Source organism: Marmota flaviventris, chromosome 18 (assembly GCF_047511675.1).
Source record: "Marmota flaviventris isolate mMarFla1 chromosome 18, mMarFla1.hap1, whole genome shotgun sequence".
NCBI classification, from domain to species: Eukaryota; Metazoa; Chordata; class Mammalia; order Rodentia; family Sciuridae; genus Marmota; species Marmota flaviventris.
In genome coordinates, this window is record NC_092515.1 from 5,130,043 (window position 1) to 5,156,441 (window position 26,399).

Below are 26,399 nucleotides of genomic sequence, written 5' to 3' on the forward strand. Positions count from 1 at the left end.
TTGCCTACTTTTCAGCTTGGCCAAGAAATTTTGCAATAATCTCCCGAGGACTCTCTTTGCCTCTCTCATATCTCCATCTCTGTGTTTCAGGATCTGTTTCCATATCTCATCATCCCACTTCCTTGTTTCAAACCTTAACAATGCTTTATAATTCACTTGTTAATTCATGTAATTATTTGACAAGAATTTTGAGAGATTCTTATATTTTAAGCACAATTATAGGTACTGGCAATACAGCTAGAAAGCAAGACAGATGAAGACCTTCTTCCCATGGAACTGCATTCTCAGAGTCTGGATAATGCCCTATGAGATCAAGCTCCAGTGCCAGGTCCTGGCATTCAGGCCCATTGTGGTGTCTTCTCCATTCTCATCTCTGGATACTGTTTTGCTCATGCTCGTGATTTTTGCTCACCCAGGTGGATGTCATGTAAAGATACTGAAGTTTCGAGGGGGATGAGAGGTCTTGTCCAAAGGCATACAGTCACTAAGCATTGAGGTTGGGATTTGATCCAAAGATGCCTGGTGTTCTTGTATGTGTATCTCTTGTCCCACGATAGAGGCTCAAAACACCTTCCTGATGGAGCTATCTCATCATTTCACATGTATTTTTCCTTCTTGTGACACCATCACAGAATGGGGCTAACCAAACAACAAATCACAGTTTATCAACAATGATTCTGAGACCAGGTTTAAGAGTAAACCTCAATCCATGGAGAACCACCACAAGGGATAGGTAGGGGTTGAGAGGAATTTGTGAGCTGTGGAGATTCTGATGGCTCTGAATTTATTATCAACTCCATGCTTTCTAGGGACTCAGTGGGTTTTCTGGACTTTTGTAATTCCATGGATACAGGGGACTCTGGGTGTCATGGAGTTTTCACAGCCTTCACTGTCTCCAGTTTAGCTTGCTTTTCCTGGAAGGAGCTATGGAACAGTCAGGCAAAGAAAGAAGGATATTGGAACAATTCTAGAGGTGAGTATCCACATCTTAAAAGGATAGCTCTTTGAGTACAGAGGTAAGCAACATGGATCAGGTGTTGGCTTAATCTTTGCTCATAATCCCATGATTGGAACCTGCAGCCTGTCTTCTTCCTCTGGTCCTGCCCCTATGCATCCCCTGTACCAGGTGTCACCAAACTATTCCCCAGATTCCTCTGGGACATCTTGTTTGACATTCTTAGATAGGTTTGGTCTTTCCCTCCTCTGGGCCACCATAACCCCATGGATTTTTTTTTTTTTTTTTTTGTGAAGGCGCCTTTTCTACCATCCTGTTTGCTCACTGAGGGCAAGACCTGGGTGAGACACCAGCATTGCACAGCACAGAGATTAGGAGATTTGATAGGAAACATTGGTAGTATTTAATAGATATAATCTATAAAGGGACACCAATTTTTCATATAGGGTGCTTGGAGGGTGGCAGAGGATTTCTGGTCTTAGAGAGTAAGAAATGGTAAACAATAGATGTCTAGCACCTTCCAGCACTTTCCCTTTCAAGTGCTGCAGAAGATGGGAGTGAAGTATGAATGAACGAGTAACCGAGGTGTGGCCTGCCTCCAAGCACTTCAGGCTGTCTTGGGCCTGTGGCATCTACAAGGTGCTGAACACTGCTTGCTAAACACCCAGAGGCCAACCTTTGGTTTCCACTCTGATGCTAGAACCATCGCTAGGGGTCCCCAATTCTCTTCCCAGTGGAGATTCAGTGTGCTGGGTGTGTGCGTGCGTGCATGTGTGTTTGTTGCAATCCTGATTACTCTTTAAATTATGTCTCTTAATTTTCATCTTTCATAAGGCTCTCTGGGGCCTTAACTTCACCACCTATAAAATGATTTGTAAGCACATTCTATGTTTATATATCAATACTGAATAGGGGAGCTTCTTCTCAAGCCCTGTATTAACTTCTTCCTGTAGGACTTTTATTTTTATTTTTGCAGTACAGAGGATTAAACCCAGTGGTTCTCTACCAACCAAGCTACATTTCTAGCCCTTTTTAAATTTTATTTTGAAACAAAGTCTTGCTTGGTGATCAGGCTGGTCTTGAAATCCTCCTGCCTCGGCCTCCCAAGTTGCTGAGAATACAGGTATGTGCTACTGCACCTGGCTGTCTTTGAGTCTTAATTATCTTATCTTGATAGACTGGATTCCAAATATAATGGGTACCTACCAAAATCTGGTTCTCAGAAGATGGGGTGGTTATGGATTTCCCTGGTTCAGCCTTCTTTGGAGACATCTTGGGTTCTGGCCTACTGACTTCAGGGTTCTTTTGTGCTTTGATCTTTGCAGTTTTCTTTGCATTCTTCTTTCTGATATGCTTCACTCTAAGGAAATGAGCGTCTTATCAGTTCTGGCTCTCTACCTCTCTGCATCCCCAAATGGATTCTGGTCTTGATCATAGGTTCTGGTTTAGAGCCCCAACAACACTACCAGCTTGCTGTATTATCTATGGGAAGCCACATAACCTCGCTGGGAATTGGTTTCATACCCTATATAATGGGGATACCCTGTACACGTAAAGAGATCACTAGTCCAGCTGACTACTTCAAAATAGCTCATCAGTTTTCCCCACCACTCACTCCTTTTCCTCCACTCCTCTGATAGCCAGTCATTCCCAATCCCACTGCTTTCACTGCCTCACTTGCCTCAGCATAGGCTTGGCTCTTTCCTGAGAGATGAGGCACCATCTTCCTGCCTGCTCTGGCCTCCGGGCTCTTGCTGTCTGATCTGTCCCACCCCAAGATCATACTTCCAGCTTAGCAGTCTCCCATGGCTCCCAAACAGATATTCAGTCCAAGGCATCTAGCATCCAAGCAGCCAGAGGCCCTGATGCCCAAACCTTGGCCTGACCTCCAGCAACTCTGCCTTACTCTGGGCTCCTAGCCAGTATGTTCAGCTAAGTTTCAAGGGTCTTTATGAAATAACACCAAGGACCTTTTCCAACCCATTTTTAACCATTACCTGTCACTTTCAAGGTACCTGACTTCACACAGACACTGAGAAATGCTTCAATGTGCTGCTGGGCTTCTATATACTACTTTCCACCAAAATGAGTACTTGGTCTTCCAGGCCCATTTCAGACAACGCCTTTTTTGTAGTACTGGGGATTGAACCCCGAGCCTTATGCATGCTAGGCAAACACTGTACCACTGAGCTACATCCCCAGCCTTTTTATTTTGAGAGAAGGTCTCACCAATTTTCCTAGGCTGGCCTCAAACTTGTAGTCCTTCTGCTTCAGCATCCTGAGTAGCTGGGGTTCTAGGTGTGTGCCACCACACCTAGCTCTGTCAGCACCTTGCGGTCTCTCTGTTGGCTTCTCCAGGGCCACCACTTCTTTCCCAGATTTATCTTTTGTAAAATGCACTGAAAACTGAGTCCCATGGGCGTGTTTTATGGCATGGTGTAGCCCTGGTGTCTCTGTAATGACCCTTTTCAGACCCTGAGCTCATTGACTTTGTCCTCTCTGTGCTGGTACCAGAGCTAGAGTATGCAGGGTAGCAGGCAGGTAGGTAGCTGGTAGAAGGGAGAATTTAACCACAGTACTGGCATCTGCTGTGTGCCCCCAAAAGTCTCTGTGTTAGAGACCTAGTCCCTCAATTCACATGTTAATGGTATTTGGAGCTGAGGCCTTTGGGAGGAAATTAGGATTAGATGATGTCATGAGGGTGGGGCCCCCATGATGACATTAGTGACTTTTACAAAGAGGAAAAGAGACCTGAGATAGCACCCTTGCTCTGTCTCACCAAGGAGTGCCCTCTGCCATCTTATGATGTAGCAAAAAGGCCCTTACCAGAAGCTGAGCAGACACATGCCATGCTCTTAGACAGAACTGTGAACCAACTAAACATCTTTTCTTTGTACATTCCCTTGTCTCAGGTATTTTGTTACAGCACCAGAAAATGGACTAAGGCATACTCACATGAAGGGGAGGAGGCAGAGGAAGAGCAATGTGACTGCCATAGATCCATAGACAACACCCTGGAGCAGCCCTTTCAGAAAGATCTGGGGAGCCAAAGGACTCCTTCCTGGAAGGAGAGAGCACGTGGGGAACGTTTCCCTCCCAAGACCTCAGATTCAGAGCCCAAATTGCTCCCTCCTCTGGTTGCAGTGCCAGTCCCCCCACCAGCTCCCCAGCCCCACCCTGCTCACTACTGTCCTCACCTAGTCACTGGGTCCTCCACTCACCTGACATCAGTAGAATGCTCACAGCATGGGTTCCGTTTTGGTTCTTGCCCTCACAGAGAAGGCTTGTGCCCATTTCTGGCTCCTTGGCCAGGTTGATGGTGCTGTTGGCCCAGGGGCCAAGGGTGGTGGAAGTCACCTGGAGGCCGCCATCCACGCTGTTCACACCCACAGGGACACCGCCCACCCACCACTGCACAGAGGGCGTGGGGATCCCGTGGAAGGAGCAGCTGCACTGCAGCGTTTTCTCCAAGGAGCAAGAGGAGTTGAGCAGCCTGGCGGGTGCTGTGGAGAGGGAGTGGGAGTCAGCACAGCACCCGGCTTCCCTGCTCCCCTCAGGACCCAGGGAGCTTCAGGTAGACTTTCTAGAACCCCACAGGATCTAGGCCTCACAAACTAGTACCCTATTATCCCCCACCCCTGGGGTGCTCGGCCTTGGGATGATGGGGAGTGATTTTCTGAGTTCCTGCCTTGCCTCTGATCCCCGTTCCCCAGGTTAGACACCGGCCTGAGCTCCTCTGCTTCGCTCCTCACACCCCAGCTTCCTTCCGCCTTAGGCTCTGTGATCAATCTGTGTCTGGCTGCTGTTGGGCAAATCGCTTCCCTTCTCTTTGCTGCTTCTAGGCTGGTGAATTGGGGCAGTAACCAAAACTATCTCGTTATTATCTGAGAGTGAATTTGTAGAGCTTCTAGCTCAGTGCGTAATAAAGTATTTACCCATTTGACAAGTAGAACACCTTTCTCTTTCCTTCTTCCCAGTCCCTGGTGGCTTCCCATGGAGCCTCCACCTGAAGCCAAGATTGCTGTGGCACTTTCTGGGTAAGAAGGTTTGAAATGCCCCCACTCCACATAGAATAGGTACGACACATTGACCATGTGCTAAATATCTTGGATTCACAAGGACTCCAATAATGAGGAACAAGTCTTTACACTTTTATGTGTGTTTTCATTGATGTTTGAAGTTGCTAGAGGAAAGGGAGCATTAGCCCTTGATCTCTGACTTTCCATCTGGGTCATTGTGGGCATGGGGAGTTTTCAGAGGGTTCCGTGCACACCCCGGCCCCTTCTGCCCTCTGCACTGTCTTTACCACCTGGAAAGAGTGCCCAAGGGGATACGAAGATGCTGAGAACTGACTAACCTCAGGGCTCCCTGTAACACCCGAGTCAGCTCCTTGTGCTCACTTGTCTCCAGCCTGCCTGAGTGAGCCCCCACACCACCCTCACCTTCAACGCCACGCCCTGCCCCAGCCGAGACACTAATCCGCACCTCCTGTGTCTTCTCACCACCGTAGCCCGCCCCTCCCCTGGCTCCCGAGACTGCCCAGCGTGCTTCTCATCTCACTTACTTGGCTCTAGCTGTGGCAGCCCCCTGAGCAGTGGGGACATTCTCAGGCACAGGAGAGCCCTTCCCTGTGCCCGAAGGGACGAGGTGATGGGTAGCGGCAAGAGGATGTGGTGGAGGGAAATCAGATGTGTCTTGGCAAGGCAGGGACGTCTGTCTCCTTGGTCATCCCGAGGGCCTGTTCACCTGGAGAAGCAGGAATTATATAGGATGAGATCTCAGGAGCAGCCAGGACAGCTGGGACACTCTGCCATGTGTAGCCCCAGTGCCATGTCTCCTGTCTCTTCCCTTGTCTTTCACTCCCCTTCCCCATTCCCCTGGGTTCTTTAGGTTCTCTCTTAAAACTAATGGGGATCCGTGGAAGGGCTGTGCGACAGGGAGGGACAGGGTCAGGAGGGTCGGATGTTTGGACAGTTCCATTGGCACTGCATGAGAAATGGCCTGGATGGTGAATGTCTGCAGACCAGGTGGCCAGAGGAGAGACGGTGGCTGTGGTCGGGAGAGAAGGTTGCATTCGTGTTGGTGCCTGAGTGGAATTTCTGTGGTCCTTGCCTTGTCCAAAAAATGTCAATCTTCAATCCACATATTGTAAGACCCAGACTATCTACTAAAAGAATTATAAAGTTTTCAAGCTAATAGAGAAAGAAATATAGAAGAAAAAGCAATACCAAAGAGGGGAATGAGTTTATCTCACTTATTTTCCCTGACTACTACTACTTTATGTTTAATTTGGTTTTCTATTTCTGGCTGATCACAGCTTTAGCTGCATCCCAAGTTTTGATAAGCAGTATTCTATATACATAAATTTTCAGTATCATTAAGATTTAAGTGCATATCCAGTTGAGAATTTTAAGACTGACAATATCAAGGGTTGGCAAAGATGTATAATGCTGAACTTTCATACACCATTGGTGAGAATATAAATTAGAAAACCACATTATTTATCAAAGGAGAAGATACATATACTCTATGACCTTGTGTTCTACTCCTAGATATATAATCAATAACAATGTTTGCATATAAACACCGAAGACAAGTGAAAAAATGTTTGTAGCAACAGTATTTATAACAGCCCAAAGTTAAGCAATTCAAATATCATTACAAATAGAATGGAAAAATAAACAAGATACTACACAGCAATTAAAACATAAGTTAATGCTAGATGAACAATGTGGATCAATTTCACAAAGTGTTGCGTGAATGAAGCCAGATACAAGTAAATAATAAAATAGGAGTGTATTCATTTTAAAGTTCAGGAAAAACACAAGGCTAAATCAAAATATAGTGTTCATGTATACACTCATAGTTAGTAAAATTCTTTTAAAAATTGCCAAAATGCCAACTGTAAAGGTCAGGGAGGACTTGTGGGGAGGAAGGAGGTGGTAGGTGGCAGGGGGCGATTCCATAGGGCCGTACCCTCCACGGGCATCCCTCCAGTAGCCCAGTTCTCCATCGTCCATTGGCCTGACTACGCCACCAGGCCACTGGCCACTGCCCATAAGTTGGTAAAAACCAAAGATAGGGGCAGTTCAGTTCACTGAACTCACTTGTTTTTACCTCCTTCAATCTGAGTGTCAGGCTTCCAAACAGGATGCTGTTCATCCCCTTTGGATTTTCCATCCACAGACCAATCAAGAGCTATTTCTAAGCACCGTCTAAGTAATGGGGGGATCTGGCAGCCCCTTAGGTGGTTCCAAAGCTGATCCTGGGGGAAACGAGGCCACCTACTCATGGATGCAATGGGTACCCCTTGCATTCCTCTAGTAGCATGTTCTTTATAAACCACTTTCATTGTATTATGGACTCTTCTGCAATGGCCTTCCTTACTAGAGTGTTTCTTTACAACATTACAAAACACATCAATGGGTCCTTACTTATGTCCTCTAGTGATAGGTGCGATTTTAAACCCAATAGCCAACTAGCTCTCTCTCAAATGGAAACGTTCTGGCCCCAAATCCCAGCATTCACCACTGGGTGGCTCACTAGCTCTTTGCTATAGCTCTGTATCTAAGGCCTCCCAGGGACTTGCGTGGTTTTATGGACAGGAGCTAGCAAGAGTCCTAGATGTGGGATTTATGTCCTCCAAAATCCAAATAAGCCAAACATTTGGTCCTAACTTGCCCATCATATATATATATATATCCTATACTGTTTCAAATTAATAATCGATGGGTTTGGGCAACTTTACTAGTACTCATTTAGCACATTAATTCAATGTTGGTTGAAGGGAAGATTTACATGCCTTCTGTTTTACCACAGTGGATAGGGGGAGTGTTTTCCAGGCAGAAACAATATCCATCCCCATACTGCGTTCAGGGAAACAGATTTACATAAAGTCTCCTCAACCATTCCAATTTTCACCCAATTGGGGGGTGGGAGTACTGGGGATTGAACCCAGGTGTACTCTATCACTGAGCCAATCTCCAGCCATTTTTATTTTGTTATATTAAGACAGGATCTTGCTAAGTTTCTGAGGCTGCCCTCCAACTTGCAATCCTCCTGCCTCAGCCTCCCCAGGTGCTGGAACTGCACGTGCGCATCACCATGCCTGGCTCATCCAAACTTTAATCCCACAATTCAATACTTTCCCAGCTCCAACTAGGACTTCACCCACAGGGTTTTGAATCACCATGTATGGGATCCCCATGTCATGGAGTCCTATAAATATCTCCACATTCATCCCCAGACCATCCTACCACTAGTGGTCCCCAGCTGGTGGCCAGGCCAAGGGATCCAAGCCCTTTTGTCACTTATCTTATTGGACTGCTCATTGCTCAGGAGATTTGAGGTCAGATTTCTTATTGTCATAATTGCACTTTTTTTTTGCTTTTTATATCCTTCCAGATGAGAGTAAATAGAGCAGACTTCACTTGTTTTCTTCAACATTGGGGTGGGTTGACAGCCAGGAAAGCTCACCCAAGCCTAGTGTCCAGTTTTTCCTGGGCCTCCATCACATAGGTGTGGTTGACATCCTCCATGTCTGACCACAGTACCTGGCTCTTCCTGAAGTGGAGCTGACACCACCTGACAGACACATTCTAAGTCACATGATTAGACTATCTGCTGTGGCCTGCTCCACTCTGAATCACATTGTTAAAAATATCAACAGCCTGGGCACTAAATCACATTTTTAGATCATCCAGTATGATTTAGGCCCCCAGGAAAAGACAGTCCTATCAGACATGACATTCAAACATTTAGACACTATCTCCAGAATAGGGCAATGACCTTTCTTCAGGAAAGGCTAAATTTGTTACTACACCAAATGATGAATTCCACATTCAGGAGAGCAGTTCAAGAGTGGGAGATGTGTTTGAGGGAGGAGTGTAGCAGGGGGCAGTGTTTTGAATTTTGAGCTGAACTGTGGGCATGTGCTCTTGTGATACCTTTTTTATGCCTTTCTATATATTTAAGTGAAAATTGGATCATTTGTCATTTATGTAAAAGCTTTACACGTGTGTACTATACATAAGTGTATGTACCTGTAAATTCACATATAATATGCTCATGAATGTATATACAAGAATGAATCAAAATGAAATGTTTAATAAGCTGGTACTTGTGCTTACTTATGGGGATAGCTGAATTAGGGAAAAGAAGTAGAAATTTTAGGTATTTTATTTCCAGCTTTATTGAGACATAACTGACAAATAAAATTGAGTATATTTAAAGTTTACAACGAGATGATTTGATATCACACACAATGAAACGATTACACCATCAAGTGAATTAACATACCTGTCACTTTACAGAGCAACTGTCTGTCAGACTGCTCCAGAAGAACAGGAGAAATAGAAGATCTGCAACTACAGGAGAAGATGTCTTAGAGTAGCTTACAGGATCGGAGGATGGACAGTCCTGCGGCGGCCAGCAAACCTGGGGGCTGCTCAGCCCAAAAGCTGGGAGCCTCAGAACAAGGGGACCAACGATGCCGCTCTAGTCCGAGGCTGGAGGTGTGAACCGCCCACCACCCACCACCACCACCACCACCACTGAGAGCGGCTGGTGCTTCCACATTTGGAGGCTGAAGAATCTGGGGTCTGACTTCGGCCAGCAGCAGAACACACAGCGCAAGAAGGGCCTCACATGCACACGTTCTTGTTCCTGGCCCCCGCCTCTGGGTGAGTGCTTCCAAGTTCAGGATGGGTCTTCCTCTCAGTTCGCTGACTCCCACCCTGATCTTCTCTGAAAACACCCTCACAGTCACAGCCAGAAGTGTGCTTTACCAATTCTCTAGGCGGCCCTCAATCTAGTCAGGTTGACAACCAAATGTAACCATCAATAACCTTTTTGTGTCTGTGGTAAAAACACTCAGAATCCACTCTCTTGGCAAATTTCAAGTTATTACCTACAGTCGCCATGCTGTACACTGGGTCCCCAGAACTTAACTCATCCTGCCTCACTGAGACTTGGTACCCTTTGACCAATATGTCTCCATCACCCCTCAGCCATGGGAAAGCACCATTCTACCCTCCGCTTTTATAAGTCGGACTTTTTTGGATTCCACAGGTAAGTGAGACCAGGCAGCTCTTGTCTTGTGTCTGGTTTACACAGCAAATTATCTTCCAGGTTTATCCATTTTGCTGCAAATAGCAGGACTTCCTTATTTTTTATTTTGTTTTATTTTTGTGTGTGTGGTGCTAGGATTGAACCCAGGGTCTTGCGCATGCAAGGCAAGCACTCTACCAACTGAGCTACAATTCCAGCCCAACTTCCTTATTTTTTAAGGTTGAGTAATTCTCCACTCTGTGTGCACGAATCACGTTTTCCTTATCCATTCATTCACCAATGGACACTTAAGTTGATTCCGTAGCTTGGCTATTGTGAATAATGATGTAGTGAATATCAGGGGGCAGATGTCTCTTCAAGACACAGACTTTGTTTTCTCTGGATATGTACCCAGAGGTGGTATGGATCATATGGTAGAGGGATTGTTGGATCACATCGTATTCCTGACTTTTTAAAGGAACCACCATAGAGGTTCACATTCCCACTAACAGTGTGCAAGTTTTCCTTTTCTCCTCATCCTCAAAACTGGTTATGTTTCTAATTTTTTGATAAGAGCCATTCTAACAAGTGTGAGGTAATATTTCACAGTGACTTTCATTTTTGTTTCTCTGATGATTAGTGATGTTGAGCATTTTTATACTCACATGTCATCTATCAAAAATGACTATTCAGATCTTTTGTCCACTTCAAATCAGATGAGTGGATTTTTGCTGCTAATTTGTTTGCGTTCCTTTATCTTCCAGATTCCAAGCCCTTACCAGAGGCAAGGTTTGCAAGAGTCTTCTCCCATTCCGTGGGTTCTCTTCACTCTGTTGATTGTATTCTTTGCTGTATGGAAGCTTTTTAGTTCGATGCGATCCAGTTTGCCTACTTTTCTTTTGTCCCTTGTTCTTTCAGGTAATATAAAAAAATCTGCTCAGATTAAGGTCAAGAAACTCTTGCCTTGAGAGTTTTCTTTTCGTAGTTTTACAGATTTAGGTCTTATGTTAAGTCTTTGGTCCATTTTGAGTTGGTTTTTCTATGTGGTACAAAATAAGTGTTCACTTTCATTGTTCTGCAGATGGACATCATTTTTCTAGAATCTTTAGACTTTATTTGCTGTAATTCTGCTGGCAACTACTTTTAAAATTAATTTTCGATTAAGAATAATTCATACATGCCAAAAATTGACCGTTTTAAAGTGCACAGTAGGGATTTTAGTGTATTCACAAAGTTGTGCATCTTCTAATGCTAGAATATTTTCATCATTCACTCAAAACCCCAGTGTGCAATAACATTCACCCTCCCAAGATCCCAGCCCCAGGACCATAAATCCACTAATATACTCTCTGTAACTATGGATTCATCTGCTCTGGGCATTTTTTAGAAATTAAATAAAATAATCTATGGTGTTTGGGGGCCTGCTGTCTCTCACTGAGCATGTTTTCAGGCTCTTGGTGTCATTTCTCAGTGCCCCTTTAGTCTTTATGGTTGAAGAATCTCCCACTGTATGTAGAACACCTTTTATTTTACACATTCACTAACTGATGGACATTTCTGTTATTTCCACTCCTTGGATAAATTACAAATCCATGAATCACACTGCTGTGACTGGGAACTACTTTTTAGTTCACATCTAATGAAAAATTACTGTTGCAATTTACAACTCTAGAGAAATTCTGTCTCACTTAATCCCCCAGCAACCTGGGACTTAGATCTCAGTATCCCTTCACATAGAATGTCATAGACCCAGAAGAGTCCTGTGTCTGGACCAAAGGATGGGAGGAGCCATTGGGTTGACAGGTTTCAGATTCAACTCGACTCCAAATGGAGTGCCCTTCTCAGGATTTCATGTAGCTTTAAAACCTGCGATATAAGCATGATCAAGTTCATTCTATCACGTCCATCTCCTCATGAACAAGATATGAGACTAAATCAGCTGGTCCTGACCACCTTATAAGGTGGGTAAGACATTCCAGGAAAGAGCTGTAAAATGCACAGCAAGACGAGTTACAGACATTTTCAGCTGTGACCTGATATGACCCACACAGTGTGCCAGCAAAGGGATCTAGATTCTTCCTCATCAGAAACTGGAAGTCAGATGGCCTGATCTTTGTCCTTACTTCCTGGGTGAGTCTCAGTAAAGTCACTTCCCTCACTATTGGATTCTCCCAAGATTGGCAACCAGTGGTACCCACGCTGGGAACTCACTACTTCTCTTTTGTTAAAAAAAAAAAAAAAGTCAAGCACACTGCCTGTGTGAATCCTAGTTAGCTGTATAGGAGCAGACAAGCTGCTTCACACCTCCCTAGGCCTGTTTCCTTGTATTTAAAACGGGTAATAACAGCCCCCATATCATATGGTTGTGGCTCAGGGTTAAATGAGCTAATAGAACAACCTCACACAGAGTGACGCCCTATAATGTTAGTTACTTCTTAGTGAACTGCCTGCCTGGCTCCGTCAGCCTTGGATTTGGATGTGCTCTAGGTCCCCTTTACTCCTGCCCGTGCTGCAGACTCTGCCCTCCGCTTCCCTATTCCACAGTTCTCCATGTTGACAGGACCCTCAGAGTGGAGTTCACCTGCAGAGCTTAACCCTCACTGTCCAAACTGACTGCCCAACTTCTGCTCACAGAAAGAAGATTCTGCCAAGTTCCTCAGTCAGGAGCCTCTCACACCAAACACATGCTGGCTTGCTTTTTTTCCTTCTGTTTCTATAATTTAAAACCTTGGGCTGGGGTTGTGGCTCAGTGGTACAACACTTGCCTCACATGTGTGAGACCCTGGATTGGATCCTCAGCACCGCAGAAGAAAAAAATAAACAAAATCAAGTCATAAAAATTAAGAAAACCTCATTTGGGATGTTGGCTGAACCTTACCTGGGTTTTGGCTCAGGCTTTGCCAGTAAATCCCTGAAGACCTTGGATCAAGTATTTTTTCCCCTCTTGGTTTCCTTTTTCTCATTGATGACAGGAGTGGGCTTTGTACTTGAAGATGTAAGGGTCCAACTAGTTTTAAAACTCTGACGTCTTCTTGTTCCTCTCTGCCAGGCTCCTGACCACCACTTTTCTCAAGTTCACCTTGGTCTGTGTTCCAGGGGCTGCAGGCAATTCTTTGTCTGGGGCTCACTTCCCTCTGTGTGTTTCCTTAGCAGAGGGAGAAGGGTGGAAATCCTCTCCTGCCTTTATAAAGGAAGTTCTGACTTATATTAATGGAAAAACTGGTTTTCTAGAGAAGCCCAAGGCTAACAGTGAGACTGATATCCTGTCTTTATAGGTGGGATGACTGTGAGACTAATAACTGACTGCCTTCTCCTAAGAGATTGATGTAGAGGAGCCTAATTAACCCACTAACAAGCAGGGCATGAAGGGGTGAGTTGTCTCAATAATTGATGAACTGATTCACAAGGGGCTAATCATTGACTCCTACGGGCACTAATCTGATCCTTCACTAACACACTGCTTGGTTGCCTTATCAACAGACTAGTGACTCACTCGCTGCCCTTTTGCTTACCTGGTGACTGACCTGGAAACAGGCCGACCAGGGAAGTGATGGGGAGGCAGGCTGACCAGGTGACAGGAGTGACATAGGACAGCACAGTCCAGGGAGCACAGACACGGGCTCCAGGTGAACTGACCAGGGCTCCAAGCTCTCGCTGGCCGTTAACCCCTACAGGCCTGGGAGGCCTTGGTGCAGGGCCTCGATGGCCTGTGACTGGATCACTGACTCCCACTGCCCACTGGAGAGCAGCCTCGCCTCCTGAACCTCAGCCTGCAGAGCCCCACGCAGGCCCCCTCTGCCACTCCAGGGACACCACAAGCAATGTGCGCCCAGGGACAGGTCACCACCATCCATTTGATGCGCTGGAAGGCAGTGTAGGGCTCAAAAGGGGCCAAAAAACCCCCCGCAGGGCACACGCATCCCTCAGCCAATCAGCGCTGGGCGGTCTTTTCATCAGCCAATCAGCAGCTTTACACGCCTACTCCACACCCCCAGCCAGTCAGGCAGATGGGGCACAGTCCTCTGGGAGCTGAGGCATAGTCAGTCACCAGGACCAATCAGGAGCTGAGCCTGCATGTCCCGCCTCTCTGTGACTAGTGGGAAGGAGCCAATCAATATGGGGGGGCGGAGTCTTGGGAGCTGATGGGGAGCAGTTTTTACTCAAGAGAGGCTTTTCTTAACCACACTCAAGAAAGCACAGACCACTGTGTTCCTCTTGATTGATCCCCTTAACCTCTTATGCTTTACCCACTGCATGGTTTCTAAGCAATTTCAAAACATTATGCTGATCAATTCTGTTTTTAATCGCCTGACTGTCCCACTAGGACATAAGCTCAAGTAGGCAGAAATTGTTGTCACTACATTTCCTAGCTGTGTCCTCCAGGCTTGAAATATTGAGTGCATCATATTCACCCGTGAGCGGTCATTTAATCAGGGACAAGCACTTGGGGGCGGGCCTCGGAGTTTCACAGGTTAGACATAGAGATCACTTTGTAAGATGTGGCTGATGTGGATAAACAGGTGACACTCGCACCACCAGAGCAGGAGAGTCCCACATGCTCCACATCCCTGCCAAGGGGTGATGAAGGCCTGTGTGTGTGTGTGTGTGTGTGTGTGTGTGTGTGTGTGTGGTGACTGTGTAAACTCTATATTCATTGAAGTAACATTTAGTTGTGTTTTTTTTTTTTTCTTGTTTTATAGCAGTTATGCAGTTTATATAAATTCTTTTTTTAGGTACACACACTGCAAATATCTTCAAGTCTTTGCTTGCCTTTCACTCTCTTAGTGTTGTTTATTTATTTATTTTATTTATTAGGGATTGAAACCAAGTGTGCTTCACGACTGAGCTAAATCTCCAGCTCCTTTTATTTTTCAATACAAGACAGGGTCTTGATAAGTTGCTTAAGGCCTTAACAATTTTGCTGGGGCTGGCCTCATACCTGCAATCCTCTTGCCTCAGCCTCCTGAGACACTTGGATTACAGATGTGTGCCACCACACCTTTTAAATTTTAATGCTTTTAAAATTGAGAGAAGTTATTAGGATTTTTAGTGAAATTCAATTTAACATTTTTTAAAAATTAGGGCCTGGGTTTGTGGCTCAAAGTAGAGTGATTGCTTCACACCTATGGGGCACTGTGTTTGATCCTCAGCACCACATAAAAATTTAAAAAAGGTATTATGTCCACCTACTACTAAAAACCATTTTTAAAAATATGGCTAATGATTTTTGTATACTGCTTAAGAAATATGAGCGCCACAAGATTGTAAAATATTCTTCTTTGCTTCTTCTAGGAGCTTCATTGTTTTACAGTGACACTTAAGTCTATTATATATACCAAATTGATATTTGGGTGTGATATGAAATGTGGATCCAGGTTAATCCTCTTTTGTTTAGATTTCTAATGACTTTAGCACCAATTATTGAAAACACCATTTCTTCCCTGAATCCCTGTGGCCCTTAATCACCCCCCAGTTCTCTGTGTTCCCAGGTCTTTATTTAGGTGCCCTGTTCTGTCCCAGTGGCCTATTTATCTCTGCTTCCACCAAAACCAGTGTCTTAGTTACTCTAACTTCATCCAAGTCTGAAAGTCAGGCATCTTCAGGATTCCAGCTTTCTATTACTGCAATAATGTCTTGTTTTTCAACTGTTTTGCATTTTCTTATAACTTTGAATCAGCTTGTGAACCCCCCTCCACACACACCCCTACCAGAATTTTGATTGGAATTTTATTGATCTTATGGAAAAGTTCGGGGTGAATTATTCACAAATGTGATATAATATTCTTTATATTTTTTTTGAGAAAATAAATGTGAAATAATAATTATGGTTTTAACCATTTTAAGGTGTAATTGTCAGTGTCATTAAAGACAGAGGTTTCAGTTTGGAGTGTCATGGTGGGGACCCTGGCGTGGACGTTCCTGCTGGTGGGCAGCTCCACTTCCCTGTGGTCCTGCGTATCTGGCACATCCTCAGCACGATGCTGGCCTCCAGAATGAGCTGGTGCTCCTCTCTCCACACTTTATGGGGAGATTGAGGTCCATGTTAGCCCCACGTGGTCAGTCGAGGTGACCAGTGAGGCCATCTGGGCAGGACTGTCCTGGTGGAGGTCTGGGGTTAGGGACTCATCTTCTTGCCAGTGTGAGGTCTGCTCAGAGGCTCTGCCTGCTCATGGCTCAGCCTGTGTAGGTTGCAGGTTCCAGGAATCTGTCCTCTCACCCAGGTGGGGCCACTCATTAGCGAGGACTGTCCCAGGGGCTCAATTCATCATCTTCATTTCTCTAAAGTCATGGGGATATCCTCATTTTCATTTACGACTTTCATGATGTGAGATTCTCTACTTGGTCAGTCTAGCTACACGTTGGTCAATTCTGTTTGATTTGTTTTAAGAAGCAGTTTCTTGTTTGCTTGATTTTCTGTGACTTTTCTGTCCCGGTGTCATGGTGTCTGTGGTGACCGTGGTTCCCCTCTGTTAGGTTTGTACTTTGGTCTTTGCCTGACGTCAGGTCGCTGGTTGGAGACCTTTCCTCCCCAGGTCAGCTCTTATGCTCACATTTCTCTCCAGCTCTGCCCCCTGGACCCGTGGATCCTCTCGCTGTGTCCCACTGCTCCTCATCTCCAGGAATTGTCGGGTCTCCCTGGGGAGTTCTTCTCTGCCCACAGGGTGTTCACGGTTGGTGTAGGAATTCCACATCCGTGTGGCTCTCTGCTCTCCTCTTGGGATGGATTTCTGGTTTCGTTCCATCATGATAGGAAAAGATGCCGCACGATTCCAACCTTATAAAATCCATGACAACCTGTGTGTGGCCCAGGGGTCCTCCTGCCCCAGCAGATTATCCTGTTGATAAATCTCCTTCTGAGTCCAGGTTTGTCCTTTCCGTGAGACTGCAGGGTGACGTCCACCCTCATTCTGGCCGCCTGGCCCTTGGGCACAGACCCAGGTGACTCTGGAGGACCCTGATGTACAGGACCCGGCTGCTCCTTGGCTCCTCTCTTGGCCAACTCCTGCCTCCCCTCCAGGTGCAGCTGGAAGGAGCTTCTTCCAGGGAACCTCTCCCAACTTCCACTACCAGGAAAGGACTCTGAGATATTCTCACTAGTCACAGGCTGGAGAACGGAGGAGGAAAGAGACAAGGGACGTTTGTGACAATGATGGTTCCAAGCTAAATCCACAAAGAAAAAAAAAGGCTCCCCCTCCCTCTCCTGCAGGTTGGAGACCCCTCATCAAGGTGACATCCTTCTGCTCTTAGATCCAACCTATCAGGGAGCAGCAACACCTTCCCTCCCTGGACTGCCCCTGTCCCAGGATTCTGCTCGCTCTGTGTCACCTTGTCCCTTATATCTACAGCCAGTGTAAGTTCAGGGGAGATGGTTTACATTTCCTCTCCCCATAATGTCATTACAACCCTCCTGGTCCCTTAACCCTGGTGGGTGTTTTTCCAGCTGCCATCTGGCCACGCTGCTGGTGGCACAGGGGACTGGTCTCAGGACCAGGTCTCTCCCCTGGGCCAGCATCCGTGCTGCTCACCAGCCCTTTCCTTCAGACACCTCTTAGTCTCAAAGCTGAACAACTTCCCTCCCCAAGAGCTCGTGCCCTTGGCCCCAGACCCTGGGCCCTAATGACCTGTTCAATACCTTGGGCTCCTATTTACAGGAACCTCGTCACATTGTGTTTTAGGAAGTCACCTATTTCTGTCCCTTCCCAAACCCCAACCACTCATGAATTTGAGCCCCACCAATTGGTAGAAATAATTCACTGGGAAACCATTAGAGTTCCCAGATCTGGCTCTTGGCTCTGGGGTTTCAAGGTAAAGAAAATTAACATGGACTCATAGTGACTGGTCATCTCCAGGACAGTAAGCTTGAGGTCAACCACCAGAAACTGTCAACTAACCTCAAACTGGGACTTTCCAGAAGAAACCAAATGTCTTCTTTAAAAAAAAATGATACTAGGGATTGAACTAACCAAACTTTCCTTAACCACTGAGCCACACGCCACATCCCTATAACATTTTTTCCTTTTGCTTTCTTTCTTTCTTTTTTCTTTTTTTTTTTTTTGAGACAGGATCTTGTTAAGTTGTTTCAACTTTCAACTTGCAGTCCTCCTGCCTCAGCCTCCCCAGCCACTGGGATTGAAGCCAGGTGTGCTTTGACCCCTGAGCCTTTTCAATATTTTTATTTTGTGACAGGGTCTTGTGCAGTTGCTGAGGGCCTTGCTAAGTTGCTGAGGCTGGCGGTGAACTCATGAACCTCCTGCCTCAGCCTGCCAAGTTACTGGGTAACAGAGGTGTCCCCTAAGCTGATGTCTTAAGGTGAGGCAAGCACTGTGCCTCCTTCCTCCGAGGTTCCTGGGGGTGGCAGATACCATGCATCTGGCAAAGAATGGAAGGCAGAGAAACAGGAGAACCCAGCCACCCCCAGGGTTTCCTTCACAGGTGTGATGAGAAGGAACCAAATGCACTTAATTCTTTTACTTTTTGGAAACCAGACAAGGAGAGGAATAATTGCCCTTGTGGTGACCTTGAAAGGAACAAGTAGGGAAGTGATGCAGGAGGCTCCCAGCACAGGCTTCTGTTTTGACACTGGAGGAATGTCTGCACAGAGTGGAGACAGTTCTGCTTGTCAGCTGGACAGAGGTCACTGCCCATGTCCTGTAGGGGGAGCCAGGGAGGCGGCTCAGCCCCCACAGTGCCCAGGACAGCCCACCACACCACAGACTCCCCAGCCCCAAATGCCCAAATGGAAGGGTGCTGAGGGGGCTGAGCCGGGCTCCAGGCCACCCCCTGGGAAAGTGCGGGGTGGGGAGGCAGGGGAGCACTGGGTGGGGAGGTGGGATCTGAGCCACAGGTGAGCATGTCCTGCCAAGATGGAGACAGCGGAGGGGACTGCAGTGGGCAGAACTGCGAAGGAGGCCTGGAGAGGCTTCCTGAGAGTCCCAGGGAGGACCAGGTGAGCTGAGCAGGGCGGGGCTGAGACAGGGCTCTGGAGGGGAGATGGAGAGTCCCCCAGGGGCTCACTGCAGGGGGTTAGGGGGAAGGACAGGGCTGGTGGGGACCATTAGGAAGCTCCCTTTGCTGATGCTGTGGGTGATGGGCTGTGGGTGAGGGGGCCCAGAGGCTGGGGAGAAGGCTGTAGGAATGGTCTGGGGAACAGAGGTCACAACCTGGACCTGGAGGTGGGGAAGAGGGTACAGATCAGAAGTTGGGGACTGTGGGAAGGGGCCACAAGAGAGAGAGGGAGAAGTGAAACGAAACCCTGGCCAGGCCCATGGGAAACTTCTCCTTATAGAAACATTATCTAATACTTCCTATCTGCTAACTGGGACTTCAGCGGGTTTTCCCTGTGACAACAGGACACTCCCTGGATCAGGGGGCAGGTGGAGAGCAGCATACTGCTGGTACCTTAGGGGATTGTTATTGTTTGGGTATGAGGTGTTCCCTGGAAATCTCCTGTGCCAATGCAGGAATGTCACAGGTGAAATGAGGAGACTGTGACACTGTCACCTAATCTGTGGATTAGTCCACGTGATGGGATAATAAGTTGAGGGATTACTGGGTGGTGATGGGAGGCATGTGGGGCTGGCTGGAAGAAGCAGTCCCTTGGGTGTGCCTTTGGGGCTTTTACTTGTCCCTGGCTCTGCCCTCTCTTGTGCTCTCCTCTGCCCTGGGATGAGCAGCTGTCCTCCACCACGCCCTTCTGCCACGATGTCCCACCTCACCTTGGCCCCAGAGCAATGGAGTCTGCCCACCACAGACTGAACCTCTGAATGTGATTCCCACGTAAACTTCTCTTCCTCTGAGCTGTTCTCACCAGGTGTTTGGGCCACATCAGTGGAAAGCTGACACAGTCAATTAGAAAATTGAACAATGACCTCAGCAGCACATGGCACTGAACTGAATGCACTTGGACCAGTCCCCCAAAGCTGACTGCTGCTGGACCCTTACCACACCCAGACCTGCACCAGACTGCTGTGCCACTTCCCTGAATCCTCAAGATGAGCCCTTGAGCTAAGTGGTCCTGTTATCCCCATTTACAGATGTGCAAAGGGAAGAAGGAAGAGATGGAGCTGTGAAGCAGGTATTAGAGTCCTGGAGATCTGACTTCAAGTTTCCATCCCCATCACCACCATCACCACCATCACCATCATCACCATCATCATCACCATCATCATCACCTTCATCACCATCATCATCATCACCCTCTCCATCACCATCACCATTATCACCATCACCATCATCACCATCACTATCCTCATCATCACATTTTGTTTCTTGGAACTGAACCCAGGGGCACTTTACCACTGAGCCACAGACCCAGCCCTTTTTAATTTTTTATTTTGAGAGAGGGTCTTGCTACATTGCTTAGGGCTTCTCTTATTGCTGAGGCTGGCCTTCAACTTGTGGTCCTTCTGCCTAAGTCTCCCAAGGCACTGGGATTACATGCACATGCCACTATGCCAAACCTATTATTTTTCTAATTGAGGTAAAATTCACGACATAAAATGAACCATTTTAAAGCAAACAATTCAATGACATTTAGTACATTCACAATGTTGTGCAACTACCACTATCTAGTTGTAAAATATTTTCATAACCTCAAAATTATGAAACTTGTATCCACTAAGCAGAGGCTATCCATTTCCTCTTCCTCCACTTCCTGGACATCACCAATTTAATATCTGTTTCCATAGATTTACCTCCTCTGAACATTTCCTATTGTTGGAATCATACAATATGTGATAATTCGTGTTGGACTTCTCTCATGTAGCATCATGTTCTTGAGATTCATCCATGCTGGAGTGGACCTCCATGTTCAGTCCTTTTATGGCTGAGTGATACTCCACCATATGGGTAGGTCACAGTGTGCTAATCCATTCATCAGTTTATGGGCTTTTGGTTTTTCTCCAACTCTGGCTGTTACAAAGGGGTTTAAAATTTACCCATTGTTCTCTATTGCTTTCCCTCTGACAATTCAGACAGTCTCTAGATCCTGTAAATACAGCTATGGAGAAGAGATGAGTGAGATTCAAGAGGGGGGAGTTCTAGAATTTTCCCAGGGTGGTACAAAGGACTTGAAGAAGCTCGTGCTGGAGAGAACGTTGTCATTGGGTCTTGAGGCTCTTTATACAGTACCAGAGAGCTCCCAGGCCCAGGGAGGCAGGAGGAGGGGAAGACTCACCAGATCAGGAAGAGGCTCAGTGGCCCCTTACAGAAACAGGCAGAGAGGACCTCAACTGGCTCATGAGAGATTGGAGGATGAAAGGGTGAGACCTGTCCCCCAAGGTCCTGTGAGTGACAAAGATCTTGGATCCTCTTTCTCCACAGTGTGAGACAGGAAGAGGAGAAGATGGTCATCTAAAATCCAGGGGGAAAACCCTCACCAGGAACCAAATGGGCCAGCACCTGGAACCTGGACTTTTAGCCCACAGGACTTAGAAATAAATTTCTGTTAAGTCACCCAGTGCACAGTGTTTTGTTACAGCAGCTCAAACAGACTAAGACAAACTGTGTGCTTACTATTATAAAACAATAGCATTGCAAGATTGAAGGGGAGCAGGCTGGGTTGGGACCCTAAGGAGAAAGAGGACAGAGTTTGGAGAAGAATGTCACCCTGGGGGCTGGGGTTGTGGCTCAGTGGTAGAGAGCTTGCCCAGCATGTGGGAGGCACTGGGTTTGATTCTCTGCACCACATAAAAATAAATAAATAAAATACAGGTCCATTGACAACTAAATAATATTTTTTAAAAAATAGTAAGGTTTGGAGGAAAAGGAACATCTTTGAATCGTCATGACCAAAATGTGTAGAAGTGGATATTAATTGAATGAATAAATAACCACCTAATTTTTAAAAAAAAACAAATGTAGCCCTGGGACAGGTGAGAGGGGAAGTGGCCTTGGGATCCTTAGGGACAGCAGGAGGATGGAGTCTGTAAGGTGACAGTGGGTGTGTTCCTGCCTTTGCTGGTCCTGCACCTGGTCTGACCTCCTCCTGAGCTGTGAAACCCAGGTCTTGTCTGAAGCTGAAACAGTCCACACCTACATCCCACCCCGGGGAGGGTGGCTGTGCCCACGTGTGCCATCTCACATGGCCGGGTTCTGTGGAGACAGGATTGTTCCCTCTCAAGTAACAGGAAGGTGGCTGTGGATACCTGTCCCCAGAGATTTAGGAAGGGGAAGGCCATGGGTTCTGTGATGCTCCCCCTTCCTCCTCAGTCCTGGCTTTTAGGGACCTGGGCACCCTGACCTGGCCCTCACAGGACACATTTAGCCTGACAGCTCTCTCCACCATCACCTCCGCTCCAGGGAGGTCACAGGAAAGGTGCGGTAGGAGCCGTGGTCGTGGGGCCCTGGTGTGAGGTGACCCTGGGGAGCGGGGCGTTCTCAGGCCTGGGGGAGAGGCTTGTGCTGCCTCGGGAAGGCGCGTGGCCTCTCTGTGAAGCTGGATGCCTCTGCCTCAGGGGTGTAGGCTGAGCCTACAGTGAAATGGGGTCAATCAAGGGAACTGAGGGATGGGTTGGAGGTGGGGTGTGGTTTCCTGAGTGTGGTCAAGGAGGGCCTGGCTGAGAAGGGAACACCAAACTCCATGACTCCGCCCACACCACAGGTTGGCTCCACCCACTGGCCACACAGAGAGGAGGGGCTTGCAGGCTCAGCTCCTGATTGGCTCTGGCGGCTGCTCCACGTGGCACTTGGAGCCATCTGCCCCACTGGCTGGCTGTGGAGTAAGTGTTTGGGGCCGCTGATTGGCTGCGGGGTGGGTGGTCCCTGTGAGGTCCAGGGTGGCCCAGGGCTGCAGTGAAGCCCTCCACCCCGTGCCCTGCACTGCAGAAGGACCCTGACTGGCCCCCTGGAGTGGCGGTGGGATCTGTGTGGGGTCCCACAAAATGGGCTGCAGGAGGCCGGGCTGCTCCCTAATGGGCCACTGTAGCCAGCCAGGAGCCACCGGCCGTCAAAGCCCCGCGTCCAAGACCCTCACCACCGCCCTGCGGGGCTCTCGGGTGTGCATGACCAGCTCCTGATGGTCAGACCACAAGAGCACAGACTCCTGGTCAATTCGCTCAGAGCCCATCCATTTACTGGTCAGTGGTCCCTTTTCACCATGTCCCCCTCAGTCACCTGGAATTGCAGAAGACAGCCAGTGGGTCACCAGTCACAAGGCAGCCAGTGTGTGCTAGTGACCAAGTCACTGTCCTGAAGGGTGGAAAACTCATCCCCTTGAGGATCGGTTCATGTGGTCACCCCCAGTCTGCCAGGCCGAGGCACCATTAGGTTCCACTTTTGTCTTACTAAGATAGTCCTGCTCTAGGTCACTGGTCCCCAGCCCTGTGCCTGTCCCATGGGAAGGGCAGGTAATGGGTTTCACTGTGGCCCATCTGTTCCCCTAGAAGGTCTCACTTTGGGACAGGCACCCACAGGGCGTCAGGGGTTGTCTGCTGTCCCACTCCACCCCTTGTCCCTTCGGCCTCAGTCATGTTCTTATCCTGTCTGCTCTGGGGTCACGGGAAACCCAAGTCTCAACCTCTTCCTTCATCACCACCTCCTCATCTTCATCCTCGTCCTGCTCTCTGGGGCCATGGGTGGTGACTGAGCCACCAGGTGAGCTCTGCAGCCAACAGCCCTCACAGATGTCCCACGTGTGACACTCTGGTTCCCTCCTGTTCAGCCCCTTCATCAGCACACTGGGCCCCTCCAGGAGCCTGGAGACCTGGCAGGAGAAGGGACACTCTCCAAAGGGAGGTTCCTCTGGGGCTGGGGTGGACCAGGAGATGAGAAGAACTTTCCAGACACACTGAGGGGCTCTCAGAACATCCTGTGAGACCACCACACCTTCATGGGACCCTCAGAGCAGGCCTAGGACAGGGGCTCCAGGGACAGATCCACTTCCCAGTGCTCCTGGGCTCCCTGCTGGCCTGGGACCCAGGACCCCCACCCCCCCCTCTTAGCCTCCTGTCTCTGTACTCCCCACACCTGTAGGGGCCCAGTTCCCCTCTCCCCTGGCCTGGCTGGTCCCTTCCTGCATTCCTGAGAAAGCTGCCTGGCCCTGTCCATCCCGCACTGGTCACTCTGAGCATGTATGCAGCTGGTGCTCGAGGTTGGGCCAGCACCAGGGTTGCGAGGCCATGGGGTCCCTGGATCCCAGCAGCAGGAGGAGAATGGTGACGTCAGTGAGCAGGGCAGCTGAGCACTGGGAGCTAAGTCATCCAGATGGCAGGCAGTGGCCAGAGGCACTGTGACACTGTCATGTCTCTCCTACCAGGACATTGGGTCTGGCTGGCCTGAGGGCCAGAGCTCCAGTGTCCCAGGGCAGAGTGAAGGACCCTCAGGACCCAGGGTGGCTGCTGCCCTGCTGTGTGTGTTGTAGCACGAGCGGGTCCTGCCTGTGCCCATGGCCAGGGTTTGTGCATTGTGGTGTGTTTGTGTGGTATCTGTGGCCTCTGTTTGTGTCTGAGGTAGGTGTGTGTGCGCATATGTGGTGTGCATGTCAGCATCTGGAGTGTATACGTGTCCTGCCTGTGTGTCTGCATGTGTGTCCATGGTCTTTGTGCACATGTCTGAGGTGTGCATGTGGATTTTTGCGTGTTTGAGCTGTGATGTGTCTGAGGTGTGTATGCACCTCATCTGCTAGTACATGTGTGTGTCTGCACGAGTAATATGTGTGAATTTTGAGGTGTGCCTGTTTATATGTGAATGTGTGTTTGAATGTGTGCGTGCATGTGCGTGTGATATGGTTGCTCTCTGTGCATATCGAATTTCTTTGTGTCTGTGTGTATATATCTGTGTATGTGGTCTGTGTGTGTGTGTTGTGTGGATTGTGTGTGCATCTGTATGATTGCCATGTTATGTGTGTGCATTTGCAAATATTAGTTTCTCAGGGATGATGTCCATGGGGGACATATTGAAGAGTCCAGTCCATCCCTCATTCCCACAACATAATCATATTTTGTTTCACTCCAAACTTCTTGTCACCAACCAGAATAACATGTAATATACTTCGTTATTATTTACCTGTCTTTCTCAATGTTAAGTTGTGTACCTAATGATGATTTTGTATCTCTTCTGCTTACTGCTGAATCCTTCTTAGAAAAATGTGTGGCATATGTGAGGTGCACAATAGTTCCTTTACAAATGGTAAGGAAATACAGAAATGCAAAATGAGATTGCTTCTCCAAGGGACGACTCTGTGCTCTTAGAGCATCCTGTCTGCAGTGATCTGATCCCAGCCTGCTGTGCCTTTGTGCTGTGTGACGATGCCCTAAGGGAGAGATGGAGAAGGGCAAACCATTCCTCCCACACATGCACCTGCCTTCTGTCTCCTGGAGGCCCTTGGTTCCCACACAGTGAGCTGGTTTCATAGTTAATCCACAAATTCCTATCAAAACACTTGTGTTTCTTTCTCTCCTTTCTGGTTCTCTCATTAGTAATGAGTGAAGTAAAATATCTAATGTGTTAATTTTCCCTGTATGACAGTCATGGTGGTGTCCCTCTTAGGGGAAAATCGTCCTTGGATGGAGTAGTGAAGAAACCCAGCTGTGCCTCTGTGCACGGGGTCCCTGCTTGGTCTGTGCTCTTGGCCTTAGAGACAGCGCCCCAGGCCTCCAGGTGGAGCAGATCCTGGGGAGGCCACAGGTGAGGAGGAAGCTGGCCCAGGTGGCCCCCCACGCAGGCAGGGACCAGAAGGAGAGGGGCACAGGGAGGTGGGGGATGCAGGCATGAGGTCCCCGTGCCCAGGTCTCAGTGGCACCCAGACTCCCTGCCCCTCCAGGACTCTGGGCTCAGGTCAGCCTGGGCTGAGAAGAAACTGCAGGAAGCCTCTGGGCAGAAATTGGGCTGGGGCCTGCGGAGCCTGAGGCCACCTGGCAAGATGGACTCTCCAGACAGAAATGTGAGAAGACAGAGGGAAACCTCTGAGGGGAAAGAGGGAATAAATTCAGATGAAGAGGGGGGAAGCCCTGCGGGTGTGGGCTGCCTGGAGCAGGCTGCTCACCAGAGCCAACCTGATTCTCCCAGGGTCTGGGAGTGCTCTAAATGCCACTGTGAGTGACTCCTGCTCCTTACCAATGCTGTCCCAAGACAGCACGGCCACTCCCACCTGGTCACTGGGGATGTCCCTGGCTAACCCCCCCTCACCTCAGGACAGCCTGAATCCCTAGCTAACACCCCCGGGGACAAGAAGCCCCAGCCTGGACACACCCCCACAGGGTCCTGGACACCCTTGACCAGCTCACAGACAGCGTGTCACCAGGCCCCTCTCTAACCCACCTCTGCACTGGAGTGTGGCCAAGGCTCTGCTCAGGGACCTCCATCCACCAGGAGACTCTGGCCCAGGGACATCCCTGCAGAGGGGCTGCCACTGACCGTGGTGCTGAAACAGGATCAGGATCAGCTCAGCTGCCCCAGC

The 26,399-nt window shown here is 48.1% G+C and overlaps 1 protein-coding gene and 2 long non-coding RNA genes across 6 annotated transcripts in view; 2 read left to right on the forward strand and 1 right to left on the reverse strand.

The window, feature by feature from the left end:
• Positions 1 to 853: 853 nt before the first annotated feature.
• Positions 854 to 9,323, reverse strand: LOC114083034 (SIGLEC family-like protein 1). Its single transcript, XM_027924145.3, has 6 exons — positions 9,254 to 9,323; positions 5,520 to 5,701; positions 4,177 to 4,458; positions 3,911 to 4,016; positions 2,162 to 2,315; positions 854 to 924 (listed from the first exon to the last, which is right to left on the reverse strand). The coding sequence occupies exons 2-6, from the start codon at positions 5,557 to 5,559 to the stop codon at positions 901 to 903; spliced, it is 606 nt and encodes a 201-aa protein (XP_027779946.2). The 5' UTR covers positions 5,560 to 5,701; positions 9,254 to 9,323; the 3' UTR covers positions 854 to 900.
• On the forward strand, positions 903 to 21,462 carry LOC114083035 (uncharacterized). 3 transcript variants are annotated; one of them, XR_011705333.1, is made up of 7 exons: positions 903 to 2,078; positions 3,868 to 4,529; positions 4,933 to 4,992; positions 9,268 to 9,636; positions 20,038 to 20,078; positions 20,769 to 20,851; positions 21,326 to 21,462. It is a non-coding gene; the product is annotated as an uncharacterized lncRNA (long non-coding RNA). The 3 variants fall into 3 exon arrangements; XR_011705331.1 differs by having other exon boundaries at positions 20,038 to 20,851; XR_011705332.1 differs by lacking the exon at positions 4,933 to 4,992 and having other exon boundaries at positions 20,038 to 20,851.
• Positions 21,463 to 24,941: 3,479 nt separating this feature from the next.
• Positions 24,942 to 26,399, forward strand: part of LOC139702740 (uncharacterized) — a 28,200-nt gene continuing 26,742 nt past the window's right edge. The window contains exons 1-2 of one of the 2 annotated variants that reach the window (XR_011705335.1): positions 24,942 to 25,627; positions 25,764 to 25,883. This is a non-coding gene — a long non-coding RNA (uncharacterized lncRNA). Of the gene's footprint in view, positions 25,628 to 25,667; positions 25,884 to 26,399 lie in introns of those variants that run through there. The other variant, XR_011705334.1, reaches the window with a different exon arrangement.

Coding starts and splice junctions, on each gene's coding strand:
- LOC114083034 (XM_027924145.3), bottom strand. CDS start 5,559: ATGTCCCCACTGCTCAGGGGGCTGCCACAGCTAGAGCCAA. Junction 4,017..4,176: donor GAGCATTCTACTGATGTCAG/GTGAGTGGAGGA, acceptor CTCTCCTTCCAG/GAAGGAGTCCTTTGGCTCCC. Junction 925..2,161: donor CTTCTGAGAACCAGATTTTG/GTAGGTACCCAT, acceptor ACTGTTCCATAG/CTCCTTCCAGGAAAAGCAAG.